Here is a 14,336-nt window from a genome sequence, read left to right on the forward strand (position 1 = left end):
AAATAGCAGCTTTTCCCTACAGACTGCAAGCGTCTCTGCACAGATAAAGAGTTATTTTGTTCCCGAGGGGAACAAAGACGTATCAGTTTAGTAATCAAAGCACATTGCCTGGTACTTGCAGTGACACTGATATAAATAGAAGCTTTGTGAGCCACAGACTTATCAGTTCCAGGCCCTCTTGTCTCCACAATGGTTTAATATAAAAGTGCACAAACAATAATGCCACTAGTAGCCACAAACTGAAGTATCATCTGTGCCATCAGTCATATTAAAATCAATAAAATGTATTTAAGTTCATTTAACATGCAAATTAATTCCTTTAAGAATATTGTACAGAAATGTTGAGTGATTGCGCCATTAGATCCTTCCCCACAGTCTTCATCAGCGCTGGCAGCATATTCCAGCTGTCTCAACATTAATTCTCATATCCCTCTTTTCTTTTTATCCAATGATGAGCTGCGACATCAAATAGCCACATAACCTGCAATCCAATCAAATATTCACCTTCCAGGGAGCCACACCCCCCCACCCCTCCCTCCTTGTTCTGCACTGTCATGGTGCTTGCTCCAGATGCAGTTGTCATGGAGATGGAGATGAGCTCAGCGTCCACCGCTAGTGGCACTGTTACCATGGAGATCTCCGCTGCTGCAACAGCCTCAGCGGAGCGGCCAGAGCTGGAGGAGTGTGCTCAGCATCATGGACAGCGCCGCGCCGGAGCTGCATTCCAGCACCGAAAATACCGAATCCTGATTGTGATCGGAGAGATTTCCAGCAGCCATCACCTGGAAGCTGCCAGGCAACAGATCACGCAAGGTGAGCCGGCCGGGGAGAAGTCAGGAGGAGATAAGAAACTCTGGAGAGATCCCGGTGCTCTGCTGACCCGTTCATTTCAACTCAATAAATATCAAATGTGTTCATAACATGGCTGATGTTTTCATCCATTTCTCCAAGCTGCCTCTGTAAGTTTTCACACTGGGATGTCAGAAATAGGGATTAATGTTCCCTTTTCACATCTTACGTAGCTAAAACTATTTGATGTGCAAAATCTCGCTTTCCAGTTTCATGTCAGAAGAGGTGCACACCATCCTTATTTGGATGATTTAATATATCTGCGTGGAATCAGTTCTGGGTTTACATGCTTTTGGCCACTACTGCATCGTGTTTTACCACAGGCTTTATTTTTTTTTAGTTCAACAGAGTCAAAGAAGAAAGAGAAGAAAGAAAACCACATCCAGGTGCCTCTTGATTGGGGTGGAGAAATATTTTTTAAAGTTTATACCTGTAGTCACAAAAAAAGAAAAATGTGCAATACTGAAAAGACTTTTCCTTCAACTGTCCAAATATCATTTTTAATCATCTGTATGTAAAAATAAATAAGAAATAAAATCATATCACTCACTCTGACCTCGGGTTAAAGAATTCAAGTTTTAAACACCGGCAGACCAATACCAATACTTTCATTCTTAAACATTTCTTCACTTTTTGGTGTAAAACTGAGCAGAAATGGGAGATCTGTTGCTCCCATTGCCAGGGAGATAGTTGACTCCAACCTTCAAGATAGTATATAGAGTTTCTCAACTGATTGTGTTTGTTATTTATGTTGTGCTTTTCTTTTTTGTTGTAAAAACAGGTTTACGTTCCTGGAACGTTGATCCGTCTGTTTTTGACCTGAACAAGGAGCTGCAGCTGTTTGAGACCAGACACACGGCTCAGTTTTCCTCCCAAGTCAAAGGTCAGTCAGGATTTATTGATTATCACAGGAACGTGTACATCATCAGGTATTCTGTGTGTGTGTGTGTTGCATGCCTCCATCAGTATTCCTCTCTTTTTATTGTCTGGAGACGGCTATTGCCTCTCCGGCTCAGTGGGCATGGAGGGATGTCTTCATGCAGCTGGTTTGCAGAGAGACAGAGTTTAAATCTGACAACAACACCCTCTTTCTGCTCAGCATCTCTGTCTCCTTTTGTTCATGTTACAGTCGTCTTTCAGACCCTGTGCCTGCGAGCAGATGACACTGATCTGCTCTTTGCCCTGCTTGAGTTTGACTCCACGTGATGCATGAACTAAGACGAATTTGTAAAAACAAAGTGTCTCTAGATAGAAAATAATGACACTAGTGGATATTGAAGGTTTTTTAACAACTGAAAGACACTGCAAATGCAAATGTAAACAATGGTAAATGATGAAAAGCAGGAACCCCATTTAACTCCAGCTCTGCCACAATCCCCGAAAAAATGTCAATCATGGATTAAATTGCAAATCAAACGTATATATGTGGTTGTTAAAACAGTGAAATGATTATAAATGACATAATAAAGTAAATAAGATCAATGTCTAGATGAAAAGTATGATAAAACGTGTTTCAATAAGTAAAAATGACTAAACTTCAAAGATAAATATAAAAATCACTTACAGAGTGTACAGTATATCCACTCTACCTGGCTTTGTGTTTATGTTCAGATTGATGCCTGAATACGATTTATTAGCAAATCTAATCAGAATTCTCTCTCCCTGAACAACAATTTACGTCGTACAAATGATCGGATCCAATCTGTGCCCTTGCTGATGTCATAATCCATGTGGTTGCCATGGTTACCTCCACACATAAAACTGATCTAAGTAAACCCAGCTTTCCTGTTGTGACATGTGTTTGTGTGAAGCTGCGGTACAACATTTCCTGCAAGTTACAAGATAGCGACAGAGACAGAGGAGTCTACTATCCATCCATCCGTCTGTTCATCCGCCTATCTCTTTTAACACCAGCATGTCCTGGGTGTGTCCTGGGGTCTCCTTCTGGTTTGACATGCTTGAAACACCTCGGGGGACTTGGAGAGTCCCTCGAGGGACTGTATACTGCCGTTTTCTGAGCATTTTTTCCATTATCATCACTTTTGTCATTATCATCACATCTTGTGTCTGCCACATCCATCACAAAGTCATTTTCATGCTGTTTTTTGGGTCTGTGAATGTTCAAATTGAAGGGCAACTGAGAAGATCACAGTTAATTTGAGCTAAAACTGTTTAAGTGACCTATCAGTAAGCCCCAACCCTTAAAAACAGTTGAGTATCAGTTCCACAGGGACCAGAACTCGGACAGCTGCAGTTTTCATCTCCATAGAAAAATACGGGAAGATCTTGAACTCTCGTCTGTTCTATGGAGTTTATGCCAATTTTTCTTCTTTTTTTTTTTTTTTTTAAAACAAACAACTTTTAGCATATGTGTGGTACTTGTAAGATTAGTTCCAGGTATTCAGAGAGGATGGCTTGCGGCATTTACTTTATTCCATTTCCCAAATCCAAACAAAACACAGATAAATGTCTGCTTTGGATTAAATGGCCAATTTAACGTCTATAAGATCAACAAAGATTGTGTTTGTTCAATGGTAAATCAACACAAAAATGCTTGCATTCTGTGAGGGCCCGAGGACTCTGTTACCCATTTTCCACCAAACCGGTTCCAGGGCTGGTTCTGGTTCTGGTTCTGGGCCAGCGCTGAGTTTGGAACCGGGCTTTCTGTTCCCACTGAAAAAGAACTGCCTCCGGGCCAGAAAAAGCGGTTCCAAGGTAGCACCAACTCTTTGCTGGGCTAGAAGAAAGAACTGCTTACGGTACGTCAGCGGAGGGGCGGAGTTATGAAGACCAACGGCAATAGCAAGACTGGCGAATTAATCTGGATGCAGCAAAGCAGCAGTGGTCTGTGGAGGAGACAACCTGTCTTTTAACGATGTGGTCCATAGAGGGTGCTGCGTGGACCAAGTCCTTATTAGAGCAAATACGTTGTTGTTGCTTCAATTTTTGCACCAATGCAAACGCAGCGACCTAACTGACGTTTACAGTGACGTAATGACGTGGCTCCGCTTAGCACCCGAGCTATGAAAAAACAAACCATTTCCCAGCTGGTTTGCAAGTTAAACGAGTTGTGAACCAGCACTATCACTGGTCCAGGACCAGCTCTGGAACCAGTTTGGTGGAAAAGGGGTATGGGAGGGCCCGAGCACTGTGGGAGGCCTGAGTGCTCTGGAGAGTCTGTGATAGATGGGCAGGACCAAAACCATTAAGAGTTTTATAAATCAATTAAAGAATGTTAAAAGCAACTGCAAAGTCGAGATATTCAGTTAACGTAGTTTTCTTTCCAGTACCTGGACTTTGGGTAACAGCTGATCCTGAGTACTGATCCGATACCTGTGTTATTTTTATATTTTATTTATTTTTCATCAACAAACGAAATGTTTTAACATTATAACGTTAACATTAACATTATATAAGGAATATTATATAAAGAAAATAGGCAATTACACTTCAAGTGCAGCCACAAAGTTATAATATATAAATATTATATATTTACTGTATATATTTATAACAGATTCAGGATCCAAATGTCGGTTGTTTACCTGATCGCAGCATCTTTTATCTGACATGAAATATGTTCGCTCAGTCTCATGTTGTTTGTAGACAGTTTCAGAGACGTATTTCTGACCTGGGAAACTGCAGCGCTGCAGCAGGTGTTCAATTACGCAGTATAATCCAACATTTTAACCACAAAAAGGGACTGGTCAACTAGGACCAAGAATTCTCAAGTAAATACTCACAGAAGTATCTGCCCCGACTTGGGAGAGGAATGGCCACACTCTGGGATTGCTTTGCTCTGATTCTGTTCAATTGAACAGAGATTAAATGGATAGTTGGACAACTTGGGAGATGTGCTCAGTCTTTTCTTGCAGAGAGCTTGATGAGAAGATCAATAACACGCTCCCGTCTCTCCGTTGAGTGCAAAGCCCCAACTGCAGAGGGATGAGCTTTGCTTTGCAGAAAAATAAGATCGAAAGCAGACTGTAAGAAGTGGACGAACGTTGTCCTTCAGTTTGTGAATCGCAGTTTTGAAGCATCAAGTTCATCTTAATTGTAAGATGAGAGGAGTCTTTTTTTTCAAGCAGAGGTGAGACCTTGTTGGCCATCAATTTTATTGCATTAGAAGAAGACGTTTTCTCTATGGCTTCGCATCTAAAAACTGGTGGTGATCTTCACTTTTTTCTGTAGAGTTTGTGGGAGAATCAGCTAGTTTGGTGTCATCTAAACACAAATGTTCACTTTATCTTGATAACATTTATCAACTGAGATAAAATAAATAAATAAAAAAGTTGGGTTCCACAATTTATATTTGACTTTTTATTAGCAAAGAACAGTCATTTTATTATCAAACCACAGAAAAAGGTTCTTATCTTTTACCTTTTCCGATTAAAAGGGTCATATAATGATTTTTTTCTTTTTCTTTTTCTTTTTTTTTTGGTGTGATTAGAAGCACATATTTGTCGCCCATAGCAACATCCAACTCCAAAACTAGATAACGTAATTTTTCTCTCTGTTTGGAGCTACTGAATTATGAATACATGTCTCTCAGTGAGCAGTTCAAATTTGGGTGAAAGATGCAGATGAGTGTAAAATCCATGATTTACTCAGGGGGTACAGTGGCACAGCTGATAGTGCAGCCATCTCACTGCTAGAAGGTCCTGGGTTCAATTCTGAGAGTAAAAGTGAAACCAGACAGATTTGTATGTCTTTTCTTTTTTTCATACGAACTCGCTTCATTTCACTTGACATCAGCGTGTTACTGTTTCCTCAGTTTCCTCCAGGTCTTGAGTGTCTTTTAACACCTACACATCCACATGCTTCCCTCTGGAAATGTGCAGTTTGACTGGAATATTTATTTATTTATTTTATCCCACACTACAAACACATCGGTACTGGGATGTAACATTCATTATCTTGGTTAGATTCTAGTTTTCATGCATAATTCAGTTTTTCTTTTCTTTTTTTTTTAATTCTCTGATTAACCAAAAGAGCATTTAACTCCATTACCTCTACTGTCGTTCCACTTTTCATTTTTCTGAACTGTGCCGTCTCTCCGGTTCAGCTCGGACATATCAAAGCAAGGCCAGATGGATGGGTTTTAGTCCTTCAGGAGACTCAGTGATTGCAGAGAAATATTATCTGTGCTCTGACTTGATGGGAGAATATCTCTCCTTTCCAACTCTCGAGTCCAGCATCCACTTCTGGCTAGATATTTGAGACTACAACCTGCTACTACGTACTGCTACATACTTTTACAGTGTACCAGACAAATCTGCCATAAACACAAAGAAGACATTGAATGATAAAGAGGATTGTGGTGGTCTTTCTCACCTACGCAGATATATTGTTAGTTTCTCTGGGTCCTGGCTATGATGGGAACATAGACGCAAGAGTCCCAAACAAGCTTTCAAAGCATTCTTATTGATCGGGTCTTAACCCGTCTGGCTGCTGGTGATCAGATTTCCCAAGATGCATTTGAATGGCAGGTCTGACCAGGGTCTTCAACAATATCGTAATCTGGATATCTGTTTCGTGTTGTAATCTGTAATTTTAATGAGGTGTCTGTGGGTGCAGTGAAAGGCTACAGAAAGCCACTTCCTTTGTCATTTGCAGGTACAGTGTGGATGTGACAGAGTTTATCATGTGCTCTCACATAGATGTGCTGTATTTGCATGACAAAGACATCAGACAGTCGACCCGTTCCTGCAGCAGCAGCGTGACCGATTTGGAGGAATAATTACCTCATGGGACATTTTTTTACATTCAAGCGATTAAATTCAAAGTCAAAGCACAACAGAGACGTCTATAACACGCATGGTTGAGATTCCTGCACACGTGGAAATCTGTGGTCTCACATCACGAAGCTGAAAAACAAAGCCCTCGTGCCCTCACCAGGAAAACTTCTATATGTTTTATCAGATTAATGAAGATAATCCGCTATAAGGAGATACGAGGTGCACGGACATTTTCCAAGCAGTATTTCTAAATGTTTCTTAACTAACTGTATTGATTTATTGTGAACATGGAGAGTGGGTGATAATTAGTGGAGCGTATTTTAAATTTGCTCGGTGCCTGCTATTGATGTTATTGATTACTCTCTTTGTCTTAAATCTGCTGCATAAACACAGACTGGGAGGCATCTGATCGCACACACGTGCAGGGCTTTGTGTAGCAAAGCCAACACATGATGCCCGTCAGGATCACACGTCTGCCAGCTGAGGCATAACACCAACACACTCACGGAGGTCTTTTCCAGCTAGAACTGAGGACCAGCAGCGAGGGAGGAGCGCACCTTTTAAATGGAGGAAAAATATGTTCACTGGCGTCGCAGGGCGTCACCCTGAAACAGCCATTATCTGTCAGCAGTCGAGATTGAAGGTGTCAATAATTGTAAATAAACCACATTAAATAAGTAATTTTCACAATCCCAATAGTTACAGTATGTGGTGGAATACAAGATATCCAGCTGGATCTTGGCTTTTAGTCAGTCATACATTATTTATTTTGTATTGTTGCTTCTCTTCTGTACAAAACCCGTTTGTTCAACAATACAACAGAGGTGGGCGTGCACAAACCCAGTGTTCATTGATGCTGTGAATTCTCAGCCTTTTGGTTTTCCATTCGTTTGACTCGGCCTGCTTAATAATGTCAATAAACCTCTAACCCAGCCTCGACTACCACCTGCATGTCCAAACCCCGGCGAGACATCCTAATTCTCTTTTTCTTTTATCCAAAGACTTAATCTGGCTTTAATATCCGGGGGGTGGTATCGACAGGGGCAGAAAAAACTGGCTCTAGACACTGTTGGATAGACATGCAACTAATCAAGGTAGCAAAGCATGTACCCAAGGCAGACTAACCACCAGACTAGTATCAACAAGAATGACACTTAGTGGAGTAGGTGGATAACTGTTGTTGGTTTTGCAGTATAAACTTGTTGTTCAGAGGTTTTATTAGTAATTCTGCAGTCATTTGGTTGTCTTAATAGTTTCTCTTGGATGCTAAATATGTGATTTAAAGCCTGCACCCCTGTGCCACTTGGTCCGGTACATTCTGTACCAGTGGAAATGGCTGCGAATGAGAGTGGTACCAGATCCGTTTAATGAGAGATAATTTTGACACAGTGATAGAATATGGCTGGCCAGGCAGACTTAACCTATCACGTTCAGTACTCAGTGGGATTTCTCTGTTTTTAAGCTTACATCCACTCTGCCCAGACTTTAACTTGTGTTCACATTCTGTATTTCTTTCTGTTTTGTCTACATTTTCCCTACTTTTTCAGTTAAATTGTAGCTATTAGACATCCACTTTACAGTATATTGATTAAAAAATACAATAATAACTTAAAGCGATAGCAGGAGATGAACAAAAACAAAGATAACTGAGTAAATGGTGGTGGTGATTTTACTGCATTTATGTATGTGTGTCTTCAGGCAGGTTTTATTCTTGCTTTCATTCGTCTCTTTGAAGGTCTTTTTATTTCACCACACCACTTTTGTTTGGTCCAAGTCAAATTTCTCCATGGGGGACTAATAAAAGAAAACTATGAACTTTGATCCAAGCACAAATCAGACCTCTAAAAAAGAAGAAAAGAACAGTGAGAACCGTAATTATGTATTGGTTATGATTCCAAACTTTGTGAGCAGACACGAGGGAAGAGAGCGAGATTGCCCTCAGTCCTGAATCGATTTCAGTCCTGACTGGATCGGCTCTGGAAGTACTCCTGAGTTTTATTTGACTGAGCGGAGACCGTCTGCACTTGAGGAAACTGATGACTCAAACCGCTTTAATAATATATAATGGATAAGAACTCTCTTGTATTCAGTGAAGATGTTTTATGCCTTTGAGGATGTTGGCTTTTCAAGGACTGTTGTACGACGTCTCTTTTGAAGCCTGTCTTTTTTGTTAATCACTACAATGATCTTTGAGACTTTGTTTTATTTATCAGGAAGGTAAAAAAAAAAAATCAGATCCAGGAAGGAGAAATGAGAAAATGATTGTATGTAATCGCTCGGAGAGTACGGCTGTGAACTTTCAGCCCGTAGAAATATCAGCTGCACCCCAACAGAGAACTGAGTGGAAAGGCCACGCTGCCTGAGGCATCAACTTTAGACACACTGACATGAAGAGCGAGCTCAGCTGCGGAGAAACGTCTCTCCCTGGACTCGGGTTCATATGAGAATCACTTTGATGCAGGTTTGACAGAATAAATGAAAGAACAAACAAACGTTGCAGGAGAGATCGTCACTTGAAGCCTCACATATGAAGTAATGGACAGAAAATGATTTATTTATTTTACCGAATGGTTTATTGGACTTTGAAAACAAATCAACACCATTTTGCACTTTAATTATGTGGGTGGGTGAAGAAGTATGAAAAATTGATGATTGCATCATTCCTTGTGCTGCACAGCTGACTGTATAAAAAGAACTGGACAAACCACAGGTTTTGTGAGGAGTGCTTTTGAATCTTCTTTACGTCTCTTTGCACAGTGCCGTATAATAGGAACTGACTGGTGAAAACCCCAGTTAATCCAACAGTGGCCAGGCAAGCAGGCCTGCAGGCCAGCTGGAACACGACCCCCTTAGCAATCTATCTGAGGGTTGCTGCAGCCCAAACCAGGACTACCAGTTAGAGAGCTGAAACGGTCCGAGGCGAGGTCACTGGGCCGGAGGACATGGCTGTTCTGGCTTCGGCACGAAGTAGAAGCCGATGAGCTAGAGGCCGTCCAGCTGACCGGTTGGCTCTGACTAGCAGGGCTGGCCCTCGGATGTTGGTGCCTCTAAACAAGATTTGGTTTGTGACCTTGAAAACCCTCCAACACAAACACACTGCTTACGTCCGAACAAACAGACAAATATAATAGAGATGGACAAATCATTTATCAAACAAATATCTTACGTTACTTGGAAATTAAAAAATAATTATCTGAATTACCTTTCATGAGGACAAGGTTTTGTGGAACATGTTAATGTTTTAGATAAATTGACTGAACCCCAGTTGGGACCATTTTGATCAATTCAGAGTCAGAGTCATTTTTATTGTCCCTCGAGGGGAAATTAATTTAGCAGTATGGGAAACAGTCATCATACAAATACATACATACAAATAAGAACAATTAAAACATTAAAACATGACACAGTAGCCATAATAAATGAGTAAAAGCAGAAGTGCTTCCAGCAGTGCAGGCAGAATGATAAAAATGTATTAAAAATATTAAAATTTATGTGAATTGATAATTTTAACAGTGGTTGGTATAAAAGAAAATGTATACCTATTGCTATTGGCCTGGGGAAGCCTATAGCGCCGCCCAGAAGGGAGAAGGACAAACTCTTCTGACAGAGGGTGGCCAAGGACTGGCCAATTCATCTCCAAACTCTTACAAAACAACACAGAACTGGTCACAATGGTCTCTAAGTACAGTTAACAGCACAACAAGCCACATTATCTTCAAAATAACAATAACAGACTCTGACTCAGTAGACCTAACAATGCATACATTTGTTGCTTTATAAAATGTTTACCCATATTTACCCAAGTCTAGCTATAGGGATCCAACTGTTTTAACCAGGCTGTAAGCATGTTTGTTTCTGCTGTAAAAATTGGACATGTTAACATTGGGCATCAATGGAAATTGACTTGCTTTTTGGAGCCTCTAGTGGTCAGCCAAAGAACTGCACTTCCTTGCTTGATTAAAAAAGAGGATAACTGGATGTTGGCCCTTGGTAAAACTAACATAAGTGAAGCACTAAGGTGCACCGAAATTAGGACAGAAAGAAAGAGCTCTTTGAGTTTGTGAAAGGTGAATGGGCTGCAGATGTTTGTTGTAGATTGTTGTTTATGTGTTCATCTCACATTTCCAAAAACAAAAAAAAAGTATTTAGTTATCTGGTCTGTGGAGCATTCGAGTATGATTGGTTCTGTCCCCAGGTCAGCTCACAGTTCAGCAGATGCAGGATGAGCTGGGATGAATCATGGGTCAATGGTATTGGCTGGCCTGCAAAGGTCATATAGGAAAATTGATCTGCTCCGAGCAGGAAAATTGTCTGTGAGGAGATGGGAGCGCCTTCAAGTCGAAAGCGGGTTCTTTTGATCCATCCTCCAGTGGCTCCTCGTCAAGATAGCGATGCTCGTGGGGCTTGAGAAATCCCCCTCTCGGTTCTATTTACCTCTCAGGAAAATCTCTCACAACGCCCTCTGTGCGGCGGCTGGACGAGCCTCCCTCCCCCACATCACTGCTCCTCCCGGTCTGTGCCTGGAATACTAAAACGCAGCCGCTGGGGAGTGCACAGTCATCATGGCCGTCAAGCTCCCACAAAAAGAACACAAAGAAACGTCTACGTGACCCCACAGGAAGGATCATTCAGATACATCGACTCGCTGGCTGACTGGGTTAACAGTTTTCTAATTATCTGAAGCTGAGCATATTTGATCGTGTTATGTTGCCTTTTTCATAGTACTTTCCCGAAGGAGCTGTAGGATCAGTGTTTAATCTGCCTCGGTCGGCACCAGTGATGCAGCCGTGAGGAGATACGCCCTCACCTGTCACATGCCTCCCTTCAGTTTTGTGTACATTAGACAGAAAGACACACAACAGAGAGACATAAGAGGACAGTGACGTCTGAGCAAAAAATGTCTTATTAAAAAAAAATAAAAGTAACCCCACCAACATGCTGCACTGTTTTGCTCAGCACATTAGAGCTTAACTGAACTCTTACAGTCATGCTGAGAGACACCCAGCAGGACATTAACCGGATTTGGGGCTTTTTTCTTAATTTGGCTTTAGAAAGCTCCATCAATTATTCCCACATCTGTACGCCTTTACCATCGCCATGGTAACAAGTGGTAAAAAGTGCCAGATGCATAAGCAGACATTTCTAAAACAACACAGCCATCAAACCAACATAGAAAAGTGTTTAAAAACTCAAATTTTCCCACAACCATCTGGGGAAGATGACAGATGTACAGTAGTGTGATCAGAGATACTCGGACTGAAAACACAAACAGAATTAAAGCTGCAAGCAGCGATGAACGGGCCCTCGCACTCACGGCCACCGCCCCCCATAAGCATATCAGAAACGATACCACCCATGACTTCCTATGTCAAACCATTCAAAAGTTATAGCAGAAAAAAGGGACAACCAATCAGAAGAAGGGGCGGGGCTAATTAAGGCCAAAGAAGCTCAAGGACTCATTACAGAGTCCCATGACACCACCCACGACTCTCTATGTCAAAACATTCAAATGTTATAGCAGGAAATTGGGACAACCAATCAGAAGAAGGGGCGGGGCTAATTTTCACCAATTAGGGTCAAGGACTCTATACCGAGTCTGATGACACCACCCACGACTCTTTATGTCAAACCATTCAAAAGTTATGGCAGAGAAAAGTATTCTATGGGGCGCTGTTGAGCCGTTAGGCCACGCCCATTAATGCAAACCCTGAAATATCAAATTTATCGCCAAGCCTGGCTTGCATGTAAAATTTGGTGACTTTTGGAGAACTATCAAATATGGACCAATCAGATGAAGGGGACGCGCGCTTTTTCGCGTCTAGCGTCGCCACGGAAGGCCCTATTGTATCTGTAGGAATTTTTTTTCTTTTTCTTTTTCTTTTTCGCACTGAAGGTGCTCGGGCCCTAATAAGTCACCAGCAAGAGTTGACTTTAGTGACTTTAGTTTTCTCGCTGAAATCAGTGACATAAAGCATATTTTCAGAGTTTGGGTCAGAAAGATCCAAACACGGGCAAACTGGGTCAACATGAGGATTTTAGAATAGTCAAAAGAAAAAGATAAAACCATAACTCAAGGTAAGCAGTCTGATAGCGGTGGACCTGGACAACAGAAGCCTAAATATAAGCCTTTTCCCAAGTTTAAATCTGATTTTAAAGTGTAGTGTTATCTCCAGGCAAATTGCTGAAGGATGTACCTGCCGGACCCAGGTGGCGAATTTGCGCACCTTTATGAACTACGTCAGAAATTTTATGTTAAAAGCGTGATGAATGACTAGTAAGGATCAGGGTTTTTTTAACAGCATGCATCATACTTTAAACTACTTTCTCTGCTGAGCTACATACACTGAACCTTTGAGCCATAAAGACATTTTAATAATCCTTTTGACTTCATCTCTCCATCCAACAGTCATTTATCTTCAAAAAAGTTTTCCTTGCTTCTTTTCGTCCATGGCAGGTGCTTTTTATGAAACTAGAATTTGATAATAATATAGATTTGCTATATATTTATATGGATAATTATGTAGTAATAGGCATGTTTACGTGGTATTTATATAGACTATATTTATATGGATATTGTATAGATATAATAATAGCAATAATGTAAATTCATAGAGTTATAAAGGGGTATGAACTAGGAAAAAGTGTATACTTCTTCCTACTCCTTTTTCAAACCTATGTGCATATGAAGATGTTACTAATGTTACTTTTTATTTTTATTTTTTATATACATGTTCGAAATTTATTCATTCATTCATTCATTCATTCATTCATTCATTCATTCATTCATTCATTCATTCATTCATAACTGCTCATAAATGCAAACTCCATTGAATTGGACAACAATCGATCTGTGTTTGATCAACTGAATTCCTTAAATACCAGCCAAATTTCAGCCATCAACAGTAATGAACATGAACAGTGAACAGATTTTCTGAGATGATCATCAAATAGCTATTTGCTGTGTGCATAAATCCTTTGTCATGGTGACAAATGAATGATTCATTAATTATTTACTGCATAACTTGACACCCCAGACCTCTTTATCAGTCGTGATTAACCCCCCTCATGGCCTGCTTTGAGCTTCTTAAAAGATGCTTCCAGATCCCCTGCAGAGTGCAGCATTGATACTCTGTTGACCCTCTGACGTCATATTGAAATGGAAACGCTATTACGCACGTGTAAGAAGTGCATCCATCACTGCGGGGTCGATGAATTCTCAGCATCTTGGCTGGTCACACCACACTGTTTCCTCGCTGAATTATGGGGCCCGGAGACAGTCTGGCAACATGAAAGATCCCCTTTCATCCCAGGAGAGGGAGAACAAGAGGACGAGGGGAGAGAGGATGAATGCCGCTCTCGCCCACATGGTCCAATTAATAAAGACTCAGTGGACCTGCGCTGCAGATTGATGGCTGGTAAACAAAACCTGGTGGCATCAGAGAGCCCTCAAGAGATCTGCAGTCAATAGTGGCCATTAAGGCTCAGGAGTTGTATGTCCATTTATTTAGTCCCAACTGTGCTTCCTTGTAATCTTGGTGATAAAAGAATAAACATTTAAGCGAAGAACCTAAATTAAAAGCTAATAAAATGGAGGATCATCATATATCATGAAGGACAAGTTGCTGACCACAAGGTTCTCTCCAGCGTCCATCTTCATGTTGTGAAGCTCACTCACGTCACCTCCAGGTCCTGATTAAGACGGTTTATATACATAAACAGTATCTCTGTTCGGCATCTACGGATGCTTGTGCT

General features: G+C 41.0%; 1 protein-coding gene across 1 annotated transcript in view; it reads left to right on the top strand.

Annotated features, from left to right (window-relative positions):
• Positions 1-554: 554 nt before the first annotated feature.
• Positions 555-14,336, top strand: part of map1aa (microtubule-associated protein 1Aa) — a 58,951-nt gene continuing 45,169 nt past the window's right edge. Inside the window, exons 1-2 of the mRNA XM_061738618.1 lie at positions 555-813; positions 1,631-1,732. Coding sequence (XP_061594602.1) covers positions 555-813; positions 1,631-1,732 — 361 coding nt within the window. The remainder of the gene's footprint in view (positions 814-1,630; positions 1,733-14,336) is intronic.

Source organism: Cololabis saira, chromosome 2 (assembly GCF_033807715.1).
Source record: "Cololabis saira isolate AMF1-May2022 chromosome 2, fColSai1.1, whole genome shotgun sequence".
Lineage (NCBI taxonomy): Eukaryota > Metazoa > Chordata > Actinopteri > Beloniformes > Belonidae > Cololabis > Cololabis saira.